At 31.8% G+C, this 18,351-nt stretch overlaps 1 protein-coding gene and 1 long non-coding RNA gene across 8 annotated transcripts; one reads left to right on the plus strand and one right to left on the minus strand.

Moving 5' to 3' along the window:
- The first annotated feature begins 339 nt into the window (after window positions 1-339).
- On the plus strand, window positions 340-17,051 carry LOC127064385 (tau-tubulin kinase homolog Asator). Of its 7 annotated transcripts, none has more exons than XM_050995401.1 (16): window positions 340-707; window positions 4,663-4,795; window positions 5,160-5,307; window positions 5,492-5,706; window positions 5,830-6,099; window positions 6,202-6,288; window positions 6,584-6,856; window positions 7,196-7,379; window positions 7,458-7,786; window positions 8,013-8,312; window positions 9,307-9,594; window positions 9,703-9,970; window positions 10,121-10,498; window positions 11,133-11,304; window positions 11,401-11,547; window positions 11,709-14,317. In XM_050995401.1, exons 1-16 carry the CDS (start codon window positions 700-702, stop codon window positions 11,761-11,763), a joined length of 3,255 nt encoding a protein of 1,084 aa, XP_050851358.1. In that variant the 5' UTR covers window positions 340-699; the 3' UTR covers window positions 11,764-14,317. The 7 variants fall into 7 exon arrangements, 4 of the variants coding, with proteins under 4 accessions (XP_050851358.1, XP_050851313.1, XP_050851337.1 ...); XR_007781668.1 differs by adding an exon at window positions 16,259-17,051 and having other exon boundaries at window positions 341-707; window positions 11,133-11,547; window positions 11,709-11,967; XR_007781666.1 differs by having other exon boundaries at window positions 341-707; window positions 11,133-11,547; window positions 11,709-11,967; window positions 12,057-14,317.
- LOC127064424 (uncharacterized) lies at window positions 15,431-18,019 on the minus strand. Its single transcript, XR_007781697.1, has 2 exons — window positions 17,709-18,019; window positions 15,431-16,388 (listed from the first exon to the last, which is right to left on the minus strand). It is a non-coding gene; the product is annotated as an uncharacterized LOC127064424 (long non-coding RNA).
- Between the last annotated feature and the right edge of the window lie 332 nt (window positions 18,020-18,351).

Below are 18,351 nucleotides of genomic sequence, written 5' to 3' on the forward strand. Positions count from 1 at the left end.
AATAGTGCGACCGCCTTTGATTTCTTATACTTGTTTCTCTTTTCTTCAAAATTTTTACATTATTAAATGATTTCTTGGTAGGAAAAAGAACGAATTAAATAAGTGACATTATAAATATATAGAAAAAAATATAGGAACAATCGTTCAAGATCTATTAGAGATTTGATCGAAGATGTTGCTTTTTCATCTTTGAAGGATTGTTTCTCTCTTTAAATATGTACGAAAAGACGGTACGATAACGGGGAAGGAAAGAAGAACGGGAGGTACGGGCAAGAGGAAGGGGTTGGAAGAAAAGGGATCGCGACGACGGTGTCGGTCCAATGCCAGTGAAACTCGCCTCGACGAGCTGGGTTTGGCTCGGCCTCTCGAAGTCGAGTGCCGAGCGCCGAGTACTAACGAGTGCCGGGAACTAAGTTCTGTCTGCTAGAGGAGGCACCTACTTCGTTAACGCCTTTAAATGTGAAATCGGTTGCGTTAATCGTTCCGTGCGAATATAGCACGAAGGATCGTTCATTTCTCCTTCATTTCAACTATCATGAAATACGCTTGTACGGCAGTTCTCGATCACGCCTCTTAAACATCGAATAATCGTTCTTCCAACGTACATCATTGGTCCATTCTTTCTGGATCTCATCGACGAATCCTAACCCGACCAAAAACTACTTCTATTCTTCTCTTTGGTCACTGTACTTCGAAACTATGAAGTGGTACGTGTTATCGATACACGATTTTTCATTTTTACCGTAAGCTTTTCTAAGGATCGATCGCACGAGAAAAATCATTCTTTCGATTATTTCGATCTTTCTTTGTTAAAGATAAGCCTACGATCATTCAATAAATAATCATTTTCTCCAAACTTTTTTCCTTAAATGTAATTAAACAAATTAGTCTTTTATCATAGATATGAAAAATTGAAGATTATTTTATGTAATTTTATTATATCTAAGGAGAAGATGTTTCGATATAACGAATCAAATGAGGGACAATATATATTATATTGTTGTTTCTTTACTGAGCAATGCCTTGCTTTGTAAGACGACTTAAATTTAATATTGTCTCCTTTTGTTTTCATTTGTTTTATAAGACCGCATTATTTTGTAGCATGGACGAAATGTATTCCTTTTGTCGAGTGCTAAATAACAACATAATTATTCGAAAAATCGATGCGCTTGTGAATTCTCGAGGAATATCATTCACTATAAACGTCTAGTATGTAGTTGATAATAAGCAACGAGGTGAACGCCTACGATTTTCAGTAATTATATACACTTTTATTTGGCCTCGGTTTGGAGGCAAATATTCGATATTGAAACTTGATATCTCGCCAACGCGATACCGTATAAATTCGATCGAAAGATTTATTGTGATGATTGGATTCCAGTCTTAACATTTCGTATCGATTGATATCGAAAGTTCTTCTTGTGTTCGATAAGTACATCGAACTGGTTATGTCAGCAAAATAATTGTAACATTGATACCAAATACTGTATCATTCGGGGAGTCAATTGTGCACGAAACGAAGAGTGACCGCGTAGTTATTTATGCTCTTTGGTTACTCTAAAATAAAAAAGCTCGACGAAAAATCTTCGAAAAAGTGCTGTGTTGGAGAGAACGATGTTGCCTGCTGTATCACACACCGAGTGGGGCCGTTTAAAAATAGATGTTTAAACTTAAATTATGCCCTCTGGTGAAGGGAACCGGTAGAATGGCGGTCAAAATTTCATAGTCTTAGAGTAAGTTCCTTCGATCTTCGTCGAGTTTGTCGAATTGCGTAACGAAATAGACGTTCTTATTACACATCCTTCTAATTTTCTTTTCATTCATCGAATCATATTCAGAATATGATTTTGGATTGTGAATATGCAAGAGAAATACTCAGAATATATATGTAATATCTAAAACAAACAATATCGACATGGTTACGCATAAATCATTTACTTTTCAATATTTTGATTACGTATTAAAGATCGTGATATAAAAAAAAAAAATTAAGAACAATGTTAAAAACATTTAATAAATTTTTAAGTATTTTATTCTCTATGAATAATCGCACGAAAGAATAGTTATGCGAAATTTTTAAGATCATTGATTAAAAGGGTAGAATAAATATGGCACAGTTTTCAATTATAAATACGTACGATTTAAGGTCATTAATTAATACTTTCTTTCGTATAACTATCACGTAATTATTTTTAATATTACTAGAGCTAAGCTAATTAGGAGTTCTTATTTTATTTAAAAGAAATTTTAAAAGCGAAAGTAAGCCAGTTGTACGACGATCTTTACCTTGAGCATGACATTCACCTACGCGCGTTTGTGCGAATCACGCGTGCTTGAGACGACTGATACATGTGTACAGATGGTTGTGTGAGTTTTAGGTGTGCATGCATGTACGCTAAGAGCTAGAATAAACACGTTTGTATGCAAGTTCGGTATGTGCAGTGGTGCAGTTTCAATCGACCAACTCAGTTTATCGGTATGCGATTGGCTAGTGAAACTGCTCACTTAATTTCTTTACGCAAGCTCGTGATACAAAACGCCAACTTACTTATATATTTCATTTGTATTGCTCTCTCCTATCATTTTTGTTCAATGAATAATTCTTTTTATATATATGTACAACCGAATGTCTTTAAATCGAGATCATCTCATTGACGCATTCGGATATGCATATAGAAAAGTTGTTAACAAAAATTGAGTACAATCATCGGTCGTTTTTTATAAATTATTATTACACATAGATAAATACTTGTAAGATCGCAAACATGAATATCACTTCAAATTTTCATTCATTGAATCGAGCTAAAATTTAAATCGATCCAAATAGTCGAATTTCTAAATCGAATGTTTGTCGGGACAAAGATCTTAAAATACATCAAACGTGCGTAAGAAAGAAAATAAAAAGATCAAAAGATATATTAGAACTAAATCGTTTCGTGTGCAAGTACGATCGACGCGTAAAAATTTCGAAGAAAAGAAAAAAGGATCACTTAGACGATGATTCTGCGCGTATCCTTACGCATTATCGTGTCGCGTCGCATGACGTATTGTGCAAGCACATTCGATAAGTGCACTCGATAGGAGCATTCGATGGGCGCACACGATAGGCATTATATGTATACTGTCGCGTGCGCGCTACTCTCAAAGGCGCTAAAAGAACGGCAGTTGGACGAGTTGTTAGTTAAGGGAGGCTCGGAGAAGAGGGGTTGCTCAGAGTAGCGTGCGACAGAAAAGGGACGGTGAGAAAGAGAAATCGAAGAACAAAATATAGTAAAAACGGCGCGGCGTTTCATAGGTCTCGGAAAAGAGAAAGATTCATCGATCGAGCGAACCAAGTGCTATCTCGTGGCCATTATGAATAACACGGTCTTCGGCGCGATGCGGAATGGTAAAATCGAAAAATGGCTGTTTCATTCGCGTGCGTTCACTTTTTCGCTTTGATCTACATTCAGTTAATTATTGTTTCCGATTAACATCATTATTTCTTATTTCAATATTCCGTATAAAAAAGAAAATGGAAGGAGAACGAGCGAATGACGTTTCGTGGGACTTTGACTCTTTATCGGAAAGGGACGAAAGGGGTAAGGGGTGCGAGGGGAAAATGCAAGAGAGAAGTGCGCGATCGTAAGGAGAGGTGCGTTCGGCGCTCGATCGCACGGCAGAAGTCCTCCGACTCGCGGAGGAACGCCGTGTCGGCGGCGCTCGTAGCAGACGACACTGTTAGTAAAAATAAAGTGTCATTGTATATTTGGATCGGTTCTCTCTCGTGTGTGCGAGTGGGGTTCGAGAAAAAAGCACAGGATTATCAAAAGGGGGGCGAGTCTTCGGGACATTGAAAATTCGATCATATATTAACGTCGTCTTGTCTACGGTGGTAACAAAGTAGTAGTAATAGCGGTGAGAGGGCATTATCGTGGTAACGTGTGCTTCCCTCTCCCAACGACAATGAAGAAGAATTGGTTCTCTACGAGAAATTTTTATTTTATCGAGAAAGAGGACCGCGAAAACATCGTTTTGTGGCAGTAATTACGGTTGAAGCGATAAGAAGAAAGAGAAGGAGAGAGATATAGAGAGAAAGAGAGAGATAGAAAAGAGAAACAGGTAGAGGGGAAGAACGAAGAGAGAAAGAGAGAGAAGCCAAGAAAGGAAGGCGACAGCAAACGCTATACGACGACGACGACGACGACGACGACGACTAGAGAGGGTAGAGGGAAAGAAAGAAAGAAAAGAAGAGAGAGAGAGAGACAGAGAGAGAGGGAGGGAGCGGGTGTATAGAGGGCTGACGACACGGTGGGGTAGACGGCGGGTTAGGCGATGAAGTAGGTGGCGGGACGAAGGGAGGGTTGAAGGAAAAGCTAGGAAGAGGTACCGCCGTCGTCCCCTTCCCCTTGTGCTCTAGCTGCACCCTTCGCTCGCACGCAATCATGGCTGCCTAGCACAGGGCGCGTATTGACCAATTTTCTATTACCCGCGCTAGAGTTTAGGTTAAAGATCTCGTCGCGAGATTCTTTCTCGGGGTGTGTCGATCCTTTTTCGCTTGCGTTGATAGCCCGTAATTCGGGCCATCATCTAGACATCGTCATTGAAGATGTCGCGATCATACGAATAAACCACCCTTCGTCATAATGACACTTCAAGTAAAGGGTTGGTTCCGCTTTCCAGGCATCCTAATCATCTTGAAAATTTAGTGCCGAGGAATGTAGGCGACGAAAGTACGGATCAAAACAATAATATAACTATGACGAGCGAGGATTTATTACAGCCTGGCCATGTGGTCAAAGAACGATGGAAAGTGGTAAGAATGCGAATTATTTGTTCTCTCTTTTTTCTTTTTTTTTTTTTTTATCGTTTTTCGTCTTAACGCGTTCTCTCGACTTTAGAGAACGTAAACTTTGCACGTTTTTTTCTTGGGTCTTATTAACTGCAAATTGATTAAGAAACAAACTTGTTTTGTTTAAGAAGGCTTTTTAAGAAGTAGTACTTTATGAACTGCATTATGCTTTTGAGTTGTTCCGTCTTCCAATTCTAGAATTTAGTCTTTGAGTTTTATCTCTTTTGCAAATAGCAGTAAAAAGAATATTTAAAAGACTATATCTCTGTAGTCTTTTCTAAATAGTTTGGTATAGTGCACAGACTAAGGTGTAATATATATACTATAGGTTAAAAAAATAGGGGGTGGCGGATTTGGTGAAATATACGAAGGCCTAGATTTAATGTCAAAAGAGCAGGTTGCTCTTAAAGTGGAATCCGCACGTCAGCCTAAACAGGTTCTTAAAATGGAAGTTGCTGTATTGAAAAAACTGCAGGGTCAGTATAGAATACCCTCCTATATTCCTTTAATATTTATATGCTTGCTTATAAAATAATGTATTTCTGGGATATTTCTGCAGCTGTATTGTTATATTGATTATACTAATGAATCTTTACAATACAGATTTGAACCAGATATAAAATAAAGATATTTTTTAATATATATATTGCTCTGTTTCAGGTAAAGAACATGTTTGCAGATTTATAGGCTGTGGTCGTAACGATCGATTTAATTACGTTGTAATGCAATTGCAAGGCAAAAATTTAGCTGAATTAAGACGAGCGCAGCCAAGAGGTGCTTTTTCATTATCAACTACTTTACGACTAGGTCTTCAAATTCTGAAAGCAATAGAAAGTATACATCAAGTAGGCTTTCTTCATAGAGATATTAAACCTGTAAGTGTCCTTAATATTTTTAATATTTCATTTACTTATTTCCCTATCTTTACATTTGCATATATTTTTTTTTGTCTCCTGAATTCTTATTAAAGCAATTATTTATTACATTTATGTTTACAGTCAAATTTTTCTATTGGACGCCAATCATACAATGCTAGGTTGGTATATATGTTAGATTTTGGTCTAGCCCGCCAGTTTACAACGGGTACTGGTGAAGTTAGACCACCCCGTGCTGCTGCAGGGTTTAGAGGAACCGTCCGGTATGCATCTGTTAATGCACATAAGAACAAAGAAATGGGACGACATGACGATTTGTGGTCTTTGTTTTACATGCTTGTAGAATTCGTTAATGGTCAACTACCATGGCGTAAAATAAAAGACAAAGAACAAGTTAGTTGATACTCAAATTTTATGCTCATAATATAAGATGTACATATATCTTATGTAAGTATTTTTAAAATTAATAGTCATACAGTGTTATATGTTTTATAGGTGGGTTTTATGAAAGAAAAGTATGACCACCGCTTACTTTTAAAGCATCTCCCATCTGACCTACGCTTGTTTTTGGAACATATTCAGGTATGTCTTTTTCAAATTAATACAAGTTAAATATGTCTATTAAAAAGGTAGATCTGCTTATCTCTGCAATACCTTAATCTCTATACATGTAATAGTATTCCGACACTACAAAATTATTATTTAATAGATGTACATATAAAACTTATTTATAAATGATAGGATTTTTAAACATATAAATGTAATATTTTTTTTATAAATAATATTCATTAAAAAGTCTTTATAGTAAATAGAAATATAAATATTTTTTATAATACATATTTTTACAAAATAAAATTAACACGATCATATTTTATAGAGTCTGGGATATGCAGATGAACCAGATTATGCAATGTTAGCTGGTTTGTTTGAACGATGCATGAAACGTAGATGTGTGAAACCAAATGATCCTTATGATTGGGAAAGACCATTGATAGCTAATGAAGGTTTATCAACTACCAGATCATTACCTACAGTTACTGTTCCTCCTGCACTTACAACAGCAACTGCTATTAATCAGCCTCCAACCATACCAACTGTAGATACAAACAACCAAGAAAATGTTGAACCAGACAACCGAAAAGAGTTAGATGTAAGAAATGTAGTTAAAATTATTTTTACAGTTTATAATAAGACTAAAATCAATATAGTATTACTAGTAATATAACAGAAAATTATGCCTGTTTTATACATACATATATTCGTATATTAGAGACTAGTATGATTACAAAAGAACAGTATAGAATCACTTACTCCCGTTTGGGAAGATAAACTTTTTTATTTCTTATTAAATTTATTAAACAAATAGAGCTTAAGTAGCACAAAAAGCACAAACAATGAATAATCTAGTATACTCAGTCTCATACTTTACATTCATATGTTTCTAATTTTAATTTTAATAATAACATATATATTATGATATCCTTGAAAGGCACTGATGGATTATGAAAGTGTATGTAGAAGGAACAGACAACGTGAAGTTGAAAGTTCTCCAGTACCATTTGCATCAGCTATTAGTAATCATGGTCGAGATAAAAATTGTAATGCAACAATACCTACAACAGATAATACTCAGCCTGGTACACAGAATACTGCAATTCTTCCTGTAGTTCAAGGTTGGTAGACCTTTTTTCTATATCTGTGATAATTTAAATTATTTTATTATTACTATAACAAAATTTTCCTTTCTTTAGGTTCTCCGAAAAAAAGGCGTGCTTTATCAATGGCAGTAGAACCACAAACTCCTGCTACAACAGTAGAAAAGCAACTGGACAATGAAGGTGATGCATTAATGGCGTCTGCTTGTTCAGCTTCTGAAGTTCCTCGTTCTAAAGTAATGTCAAATGCAGTAACTCCATTAAGAAAATCTGCAAGTGGCGCAACGTTTGCCCGTTTGCGTGTTGCTACTGCTCCAGAAAAAACTTCTGGTGAACCACCAAGTCCACGTGTACAAACTGAAGTGGATGCATCTTACTGCTCATATGATGTGACTAATACAAAATACATAGGAAATCAAAGTCCCGTATGTATACAGCATGACGTTTCACATGTGTCTTTATGTATATTATTTTCTTTACATGTATTTCTGTACCAATAACTATATAAAAAAATTAATTATTTATATGCATCACATTAAAGCATTTCCATGGTAGTAAAACACTTTAGTATTAACCTTTTTTTCAGTCTCTGCACTTGAAGTATTTCTTTATTTTGTAAGCAGGTACCCCTGCTATCTTATATATGATTAGCAGGTTACTGAACAGAGGGAACCATTACGACGGGAACCAAGAAGAAGAACAGATGGGCGACAGCAAGGAAGAGCAGGACGTGCTACTGTACGGGATTGCTCCATTACGCAGTTTGCGCAGATAGATGACGACAATGTGTCAGCCTTACAACAAGTGACAAAAGGTGGTGGTGGATTAACATTAGCTTCACAATGGAAATCGCAATTCGATGATTCTGAAGAAACAGATAATGAATGGAAAGGTGAAAATTTACAAAGTCCCGAACATAAGGGTACGAATCCACCATCTTTGGTTCCACAGGTGAGTATTAGATCTATTATTTTGTTCAGAAGGTCAGACGCGAATAGAATACATTTACTCACAGAAATTTCATTTAGATTCTATATATGTGGATGTAATTTTTAAATATTTGTTTTTTTATTAGTGCGGCTTACACGTTCGCGTGTTTTATATTTACATCAGATATTATCTTTCAATTTTTTAAATAATACAATTTCGATAATTGATGGAAGTATCTGTTATATTCTAGCCATGTCTGCCTTATATCAACATCCTCGCTTGACACCTGCTGTACTGCCAAATCAAGTTCTTGATTACCGTCGTTTTGAGTTCAAAATGCTATAGCCTCTCCTTTTACGTATATGTTAATAATTTCATTTCTTTGGATTAGAGTTACATGTATATCAAGATTAATTATGCAAGTGTAATCATAGAAAAATACAGTTTAATGCATGACCCGTATTAACAAATATATACAGGATGTTCTATTTGATTAATCCATGCAAATAGAATACCTATGGTCATGCATTAATATACATTTATAATTTATTCTATATATGATTCATTTGCCTTCTGTTAGAAGATGATAGTACACGAAACATTTTACTATTTTGTTGCAATGTTCTTCAAAACTTTGTTCCAAATTTAAAGAAATATCATAATGTAATAAAAAAATACAGTATCAAGAAAGGTGTTCTTATGTGTATAAAGTAGTGGGATAAAGTATACAATTTTTAATGTAAGTTTATTGCATGTGTTCTACTGTGCTTACTAATAAAATATAGTAGGAGCAAAGTATTAATTACATTTTTAAAATATAAATATGTATGGGGTGTATAATAAGCTATGATTATAGTACTAAAATAATTAGCCGAAATTTGATATTGTTTTTGCAACAAATATTTTTATGTAATCATACGGTATTTAATGAATTTAATGGAAAATATTACATGTAATAACATTTCTTCCTTTTAGCTTTTGTTCATTTTTTTTTATATACCTTTTGTTTATCCAGACAGCTGCTAATGAAGCTAATACTACAACAACTTCAATACCAGTACCAGCTGATACAAAAGCAGCAGGTCCACACCCAAGTAGTTCATCAAATACAGTACAACAGCATGTGGTAGTACCAACAGCTTTATCGCGTATAAGTGAAGATTCTCCACGTCCGGTAGTTCCACATAGATGTTTAAATATTGCTGGTATAGAGAAATATCCAGAACTTCAAGGAGCCCTTCCACGTGCTTGGAGCGTTCCTACATTAGCACCGCACGTTCGTAGCCATCTTGAAGCTCCATTGGTATGTATAATTATATATTACATTATATAATCTCTTTTATTATATCATCTCTGTGTGATATCATTTTTGTACTAATAGTTATACAATATCCTAACGTCCTTTTAATAGGTTCAACAAGCTGCATTTGATGACTTATTTTACGAAGTAGATGTTATGAGAAACATTGCTACAAGATATGATGAGCCAAGACAAAATCCACCACCAAGGAGAGCTAGTGTACCTGCTGTTGCTTTTTCACCTCATAACACTGTGCCAAGCACTCCTGCTGGCGATGAAGAAGAAGAAGCTGTAGCAGGAAAGCTTGAAATTAGAGTAGTAGATGCAACTGGAGGAGCTACAGTAATACAAACAAGTGCAGATAGGGAACCACTACAAAGTGAGTTGAACAATAAACGTATTAATTTCCTATTAATTTGAAAAAAATGTCTAATTCTACACATTACAGATAATTGTCTGAAATTAATCTTCAGTTTTCTATTGATAAAAGCTTTATTCCTCAACCTAATTTAATTCATTTAATTCACAGGAAAATTAACGAATGGTACTGCAGGTAGTCCAGCTAGCCCAAATCCAGGGCCTGAAGAACCATCAGTTTATTACGATGCAAATGAAAGTCGGGTACCTATTAACAATATTCAGAATAAAGAGTCTGGTGCTACCACTGCCGTAACCACTGTTTCAAACTCAGTGCCATTACTGCGTGAATATAAGGACAATAAGGAGAAGGAAGCACCTTGCAGAACGTATAGTATTCACAGTAAAATACCAATACCAGTGAAGAGTCCTAAATGTTCATTATCCGAATCAACTCCTGAAACTAATACACCAAATACTAGGACTGGAACAGGAAGTGAAGTAGAAAAATCACCAGCACCCGTGGTTGTAACTAAGGAAAGAGAAACTAGTTAGTAAAATGCTTCTTCATGATATATGTCAATTTTTTATGTATCGTGTTAACTAGTACACGAATTTAAAGTTTTCTCCGTATTTGATCGAATTACGATATCTTCGATTTCTATATCTACGATAGATCAGAAAAAGAAATTAAATATTTTTAGTAACACTTAATGAAGACATAATGTGTTGTAGTGCAAGAATAATTTTGAAGATTTCCCTGCTAAGAAAAATGGAAATATCTTGCAAATAGAGATAATTAAATTATTCTTAAATGATACTTGCTTAATATTAGGTATAATAGTGTATTAACTTGATACAATTTTAGAATATTAATAATCTTATACATGTTATTTAAAAAAAATATTTATATATTAGAAAGCAATCTATTGAAAAGGTATATTTTTCTTATATTAATTAAAAAGTTAGCTTATATTATTTTATATTATCACATCATTGGCTTAATGATTTGAAACTTACATTGCAATGCTTTCATCATATTATTTATCATTTCAATAATCTAATTTCATCTTATTATTAATTACGAGAGAGAGAACAAATCTTTATTTAGTACTAAATATGCGTTGATTTTTGCAATTAATATTACATACAGATCTATCAATACTAATGCTACTAAATTTTAGCTATCAAAGGTAAACCCTTGACAGTACATATGGAGGCACCTGCACTTCGTCGTTGTGCTACTTTACCTGATGCAAGACCAAATATGTCACCTTTAACATCGGCTAGTTCGGCGGAAGATGACAATTTAACTGGTTGTACACCAGCATTACGCCGTCGAAGACAAAGTGAAAAGTATGTAACAGATGCCAGTCAACTAAATTTACGATTTCAAAGACCACAACGTAGGATGAGGCCAAATTCTGAAGTATTACCAAGATGCTTCCCTAGAGGTGTACCTTCGCATCTATTAGGAGAAGGTGGTAAAAGAACAGAAGAAAGCAGTGATAATGATTCTGATAGCAGTGGTCCACAAAACGCTCAACCTCCACCGCCGCCAGCAACTCTTCCACCTCATGTAGCGGAAAATAATGCTAGGTATAATATAATCGACGAGCCCATTATTTTATATCACTAGATAATTACAAATATAATTACATTATTTTGTGTTAAGAAATATATAATACACACACACACACACATATTTATCGATGCAATTGTTTATTTGTATATTCATCCATATGTATTTAACGTTTTAGGTGTCGCAGATTTAGACCTATACCAGATACTACGGTAGTTAGCAGAGAATCGTGAGAATTAGTGTTCAGAATTTCCCAAGTCTTTGCTTATATTACAATCAAGACAATTCTACCACAGCCAACTGGGAGTGTGATACTTTCTTGGAAGAATACAGCCTTCATAGTAATCCGAGATGCTCATTAGAACTTAAAGACTTTGCTGAAAGGGATGGATATTCATTGTTATTTTATAAGAGAAGCACAGCACTATATTATTTTGGTATGTGATCGCGTAAAATATTGTTTTAAAACCACATTTTCAATTAAATTATCGTTATTTATGACATGATACATTTTTTTAATTTTTAGGACGTATAATTTACAAATTGCAGTAGGCTGAGCGTAATTGTAAATACTTCTATTTTCGGTGTACATTCAGTATAAAAAATCGAAATACTCAAATAACGATCATTAGAAATTATATCTTTTTAATCGTGAAAATCTTTAATATAATATAACTTGGCAGTTATATTTTATATTAAATCTAATTTATTTCAATAAATAGCTGTTTGGTGATTCTAACTTTTTATTTTTTCTGTGAAAAAAAATATTCGTATATTTATTTATTTATTTTATATAATTAAAATTATATTATTAAATGATATTTAATTTTGTCAGAAATATTGACAGAATGTTTAAGATAATATATTTTAAAAACACTATAATATACAATACTGTTTGTGCACTGAAAATTTATTTTGAAGTTTAAATTGCATAAAATATGATGTGTTAAAATGTGTTTGAGGACTACAAAACAATGCTTTGTTATAACTTTGATCATGTAATGCCCTTGGGTGTTAAATTATACATGATACAGAATTACACATATACATACATCATGCGCGCGCGCTCGCGTATATACAGATGTAAATTATACTAATAATGCTAGAACTACATATGGATTATACTTAGCAATTTTACATACAATGTAAAGCACTCAAACAAAAAGTTATGCCTGATGCTAAACACAAATTCATACATATAATAGTTACAACTCTGATCAGTATATCTTATTTACAGTTTAAATTGCAAAGGAAGCAAATATTTATCTTATAGAAGATAATTTTGAAGTAACCATTAATCCGGGCGAGTATGCTAGTCTTTAAAAGCCCACTACAGGAATCAACAGAATGCAACAATTTTTCAGTAACATCATCCAGATTGTTTGTGTATCACATTAATTAATAATTTAAACATACTGGATATTTAGTATATCTATTGGTAACAGACATTATGATTGATATGGTTTTAAACTTTCTTTTTATCACACTGTGCAATACTAGAGTTGTTAAAAACTGTGATCATAAGTTGCAAGAAACTTATCAAGTTGATCACGATCTCCAATATTGTTCCGTACAAGCGAAAATAACATGAAGTTGAAATAAGCAATGTTAGATCATCGGTTGTAAGCTGCATTTTTTATTTAGGGCTATTAGAATATTATAGCTTTATTTTAATATTCTATTAATTTCATAATGAACTATTTTTTTTCATTTTACCAACTAATTACAAATATACTAAAAATATCTAATGGATGTCCAAATAACTTATAATTCAAGATTTAGACAATATTTTGGGAAGTAGAAAGTACTTTTATTGAAAATTGAGTAACATATTTTATTGATAACTTTATCTAATTCTTTTATTCAAATATTATGCAGCTTTTCCTACGAATAACCAATAATTCACAAGTGATTAAAATCTAGTGATTCTTAAAACTAGTCAAATAGAATTCTATAGTGCTGTATTATTAAAATCAATTTTTTGAGTATAAAGTCATTATTTTGTACAAGAAAAGATTTTGTGCAATTTATGAAATTTTTCAAGCAGTAATATAAGATATAATGATTAGTTTTCAAAGTAAAAAAAAAAAATTTAATTATTTATTAACAAAAGAGACTAACATTTTATTTTTGGTTAAAAGTAAAATGTTCTCGCATATTTTTATTGATCAAACATTAAAAACAAAATTAGGATAAACCTGTAAGTATATATTTGGACAAATATATATGAAAGGTGCCACACAAAGACATAGCTATAAAAGTAAAGAATATAAATGCAATTTACTAGTAAAATACTAGTCAATCGTCGATTCTCTCTCTCTCTCTCTCTCTCTTTCTCTCTATATATATATATATATATCTACATTTTTAGATATATTAAATATAAATTGTTTTCAAATGTGTTAGTTTGGTTTTCAATTATAAAAAAGTGAAAGTACTAGATATCTATGGGTATTCACTTGAAATTTTATAGAATTGTGGAAATAAATAAAATGTTTTTTTTTTTTTTAATTGTGTAAATAAAATAATGGGGTATGTATCTGTGTTTGAAGCTATAAGGTATATATCACAAATGTACAATGTACGGTATGTATGTACATGCACATACGTATATTGTTGTGTAAACCCATATAGTACAAAACGCTCTATTAAATAAAAAGGACTATGATTCAAATTAATTGTGAATTTAGACTTCACTTTGTGAAACTGATGCTGGAGTATTCCGCAATTTCGTATGTTTAAGAAAAATCAGAAAATGTCATAATAAATCAATGATTTAATAAATTATTTCATGTATTTAAAGTAGCCTGTCTTATGATATACATGAATATGTAATTATTTTCAACAAACATATTTGATATTACTATAATTATTTTAAATTCATCAAAAACCATCTTACTTTTATTGTAAGATTACTATTATAATATATTACAAGTAAAATGATCGATCTCCTATTAAATCAATATTACATGTTTCAATTAAATATGTAAGCATAAGATAGGTTTCTTTAAAAAATTTCTTTTTTATTTATACTTGAATATACTTAAAAATCATGAAGATATTTAATCTAAAACGGGTATAAAAAACAGAGTATAAGTGCATTACAGTACTGATAACGTATCCTTTCAATCAGTATTAAAATAATTGTCTTTGCTGTGCAATAGTTTAAAATACTATATTAATACAGATACGCCATCATGTAGTTTATATGCCAAATTATGGATACTCGAAATAAAAATAATTATTGTTATTGTAACTTAGAGCAATACTTCTATGTTATAAATTCTTTAACAGGTTTTTATATACTGCTCTCATGAAGTTGGTAAATATGGACATTTTGCAATAATTTTTTATAAATGTATTTAAAGAAAATACATATACACATATGTTGCTTAAGTTATTTGAACTATTACAATGTAATATAGAAGTATTGTAATTTTATAATTTGTATCTATGAGAAATAAGCTTTCTGTTAAATATGATCAAAGAAATATTTCTGTCAACATCGCTTACAAGATACCAGACGTTAAAAGAAATGTTGCATTCCGTTGAGTGAAGCCGCCCATACCATCCCACCTTTTAGGTTCCTGTACATATTATGCTATTGTAACATTAATAACTTAATGTTGACTATCTTTCATAGATTGTCAAATAATATGATAATTATAATATCCTTTTGCTGCTTTGTGATCTATAAAAGATAGAACTTTGTCGGTACATGTGAACATAGCAACTCTTGATTCTTATTTGTTAGATAAGAATATAGGAGTTATATAATAATTAACAAATAAACAATTGTATTTAAATATGAAAATAGTTGTCTATAAATAATTAATTAGCATTAGTTATTAAAATATTAAAAAAAAAAATATAAATATAAGATGAGACATAAACAAAATCTTAAGAAATAATACTTGTATTTCATTACATCAATAAAACAAGGGAGAGAATATTGTTTTTCTTCGCACAGTATAGTTGAATGTATTTTGCAAGTGCCAAGTAAAGTAACTAAAATTATCACAGTGCTTTGCATTGTAATAAAAATTAACTAATTAAACTGAAAGTATATACTTTACAGGTCATATCAAACCCAATCAAAATCTTGGTGCAATACAAATTAAATAGATTCTATAGATTGGAATATGGTGTTAGATTATAGCTAGCTAGTCCTGCCACAGTTTTTACTCTATATGTATAATGAATGCTGAGGTACATATAAACAGCGATCAATGTTATAAAAAATGATATGTCTTTATTATTTTTGAGTTAAGATATTTGCACTGAACCTAAGATGTATTCTTTAATTCTTTAATAACATATTTTAGAATACCCAAAAATTCTTTCTCACATTAATAATAATAATAACAACAAAATAGATATTAACTTCTTTTTAATAAAATGTGAACAATTTTAGGTGTCCTCTAATTTTTTCAAATTTAAATGTTAAATTTAACATATCAAGATTAACTGAAATACTCGAATGAATAAAGTTAAATAAATGATCGAAATAACAAGATCATTATTTTTGTGTAAAATCAAATAAATTGGTTATAAACTAGTTCGCCATTATATCATATAGTATTAAGTTGGATTCATATTGCATATAAAGTTGTTACATTACAAACCGTCGAAGTAACATCTAATAACATCTATTTTATATTGTACTTGCACTTGCCACTACTAAAAATTTATAATAAAATAAATAAACATTTATTTTTTCTATTACAGAATATATTGACGGCTTATAACGTGTTAACATTATCAATGTGAATTGAGCTTTAATACCATATAAAATATACGTTATGTGAGTCAATCTCCGGTTTTACGATCTCCAAGCTCTAATGCAGTGGTGTCCAATCTTCTTGGTAGTATGGATCGCATTGAGTAAAGAATCGCATATAAAAAATAAAAAATAAAATATAATAAATGTATAATAAATATAAAAATTTCTTTTTTTTTTTAGTTTTTAGTCACATTATCTTCGCAATAAAACACTAAACATGTTTTCACTTATAAAGTATTGCTGCTTTAATCCTATCACCACGTGGTGTCCGCCGCCATCGAAATTTTGTCCATAAAACGATTATATTCGGGTCGTTATATTAATTTACTACAGGAAATTTATTCTGGGCCACATTATTTGCTTTATTGAACCATATGAGGTCTGAGGGCCACAAGTTGGATACCACTGCTCTAATGTAAAACGCACGCTTAAATTTTAGTTCTACCTATGAAACACTAAGCGGCGCAGTAATACGTAGATGTAATAGCTTTATTTGTGTATGCGTAGTATTCATTGTTTTGTGTGTGTATATATTGTGTGTATACTAAAATAATATTTATTTTATTTTCGCTTCGGCGCACTTGTGAAAAAACGTTTTCCAAGGTCGAAACATATTGCTGATAATTGGGTGTTGGAGTGTTTAAATTGTTCGATTGATTTTTCTCTTTTATAAGCTTCAGAGTAGGAAATGATGTATTTTATTACAGCAAATAAAATATTTTTCTTTGTAAATAACAAGTAATTTATCTTAAATTTTTCTTAGAAATTCTATAGTTTAAATGTACATATGATATTGTTTACTTATAAGATAAATAGATAAAAAAAAAAATATTTGAAGATGAAAAGATTAATATTCAATTGTGATGAATTGTAAAACATGATATAATTTCATGATGGTTCATTTTCAGACATTGAAATTCAGATATTATTAAATACGAAATGAATAATATACTACGCATATTATAGGCGTATATATACGTTCTTCGTATCTAATGGTACTTTGTTCGAAAGAGTATATATAAAACGTAAGTTAATGTCTAACTTTCAAGAATAATTTACATTTACTATTTAAATTCCTAGTCACATACGGATGCCTGCTTTCAAGTACTTAAATATTTGATTAAAGGAGTTCGAGTATTGTCGACAATAGTAGATATCTGCTTTATTGATGTAAAATGCGACTAATAAGACTAAATTTCTGTTTTACTAATCGATAATGATAGGTTTACCGGCTCTTTCATAATAATAACCCTGTTTTTATCGATGAGCAATGGTAAATTCTTATTTTGCCTTTTCTATCAGTAATAATAAATTCCTGTTTTATTAGTCGGTATATTTTTATTTTACTGACGAACTTTCACTTTGGAGGTATTAATAAATATTTGAATTACTTACCTTTTTGTCGATAGAAGTAGTTGATTGTTTTACCAGCTCAACACTTGGGAGATAATAAATTCCTGTATTATCTTGTATTATTCTTGGATTATATACTCCTGTATTACCGATCCGATGTTCACTCGTTGGAAGGCGAAAGACGACTGGATTGATAAATATCAAAGTCAATCGAACCTTCGATTGTTTTTCTTGTTCTCTTCGTACGCACAAGGAAGCTATTATTTACTCCACGGATATAAACATAACCACACTAGCTTTTATATGGCAGTCAGTAGTGGGATTAAGAACTTCTATCTTTTGTCGCAGATTTCGGAGGGCGCCACTGTAAGAAATGTTTCCATTCGAAAAATGTCGAAAAGAGTAATAAGTCTAGGCATAATTCTTGACCAATTTTGAGGAACAAGATCTTATTTTAAGTATAAGGGTTTAAGTAAGAACTCCACTTTCTCCAAGTTTTGAAAAAGCTTTATTTTTATGCTTAAACTATCGTCGAAAAAACACTTTTTTTAAAACGCATTATTTAAAGAAAATAATGTGTTTTCAAAAGTTCTCGTTTTTAAACCTTCATTTTTAAAATGAGACCTTTCGTTCATCAGAATTGTTCAAAAATTATGTCATTATTCATTATTGATGTAAATCATTA

Source organism: Vespula vulgaris, chromosome 1, assembly GCF_905475345.1.
Source record: "Vespula vulgaris chromosome 1, iyVesVulg1.1, whole genome shotgun sequence".
NCBI lineage: Eukaryota > Metazoa > Arthropoda > Insecta > Hymenoptera > Vespidae > Vespula > Vespula vulgaris.

Coding starts and splice junctions, on each gene's coding strand:
- LOC127064385 (XM_050995356.1), top strand. Junction 5,308..5,491: donor TGTATTGAAAAAACTGCAGG/GTCAGTATAGAA, acceptor GCTCTGTTTCAG/GTAAAGAACATGTTTGCAGA. Junction 8,313..9,306: donor CACCATCTTTGGTTCCACAG/GTGAGTATTAGA, acceptor TTGTTTATCCAG/ACAGCTGCTAATGAAGCTAA.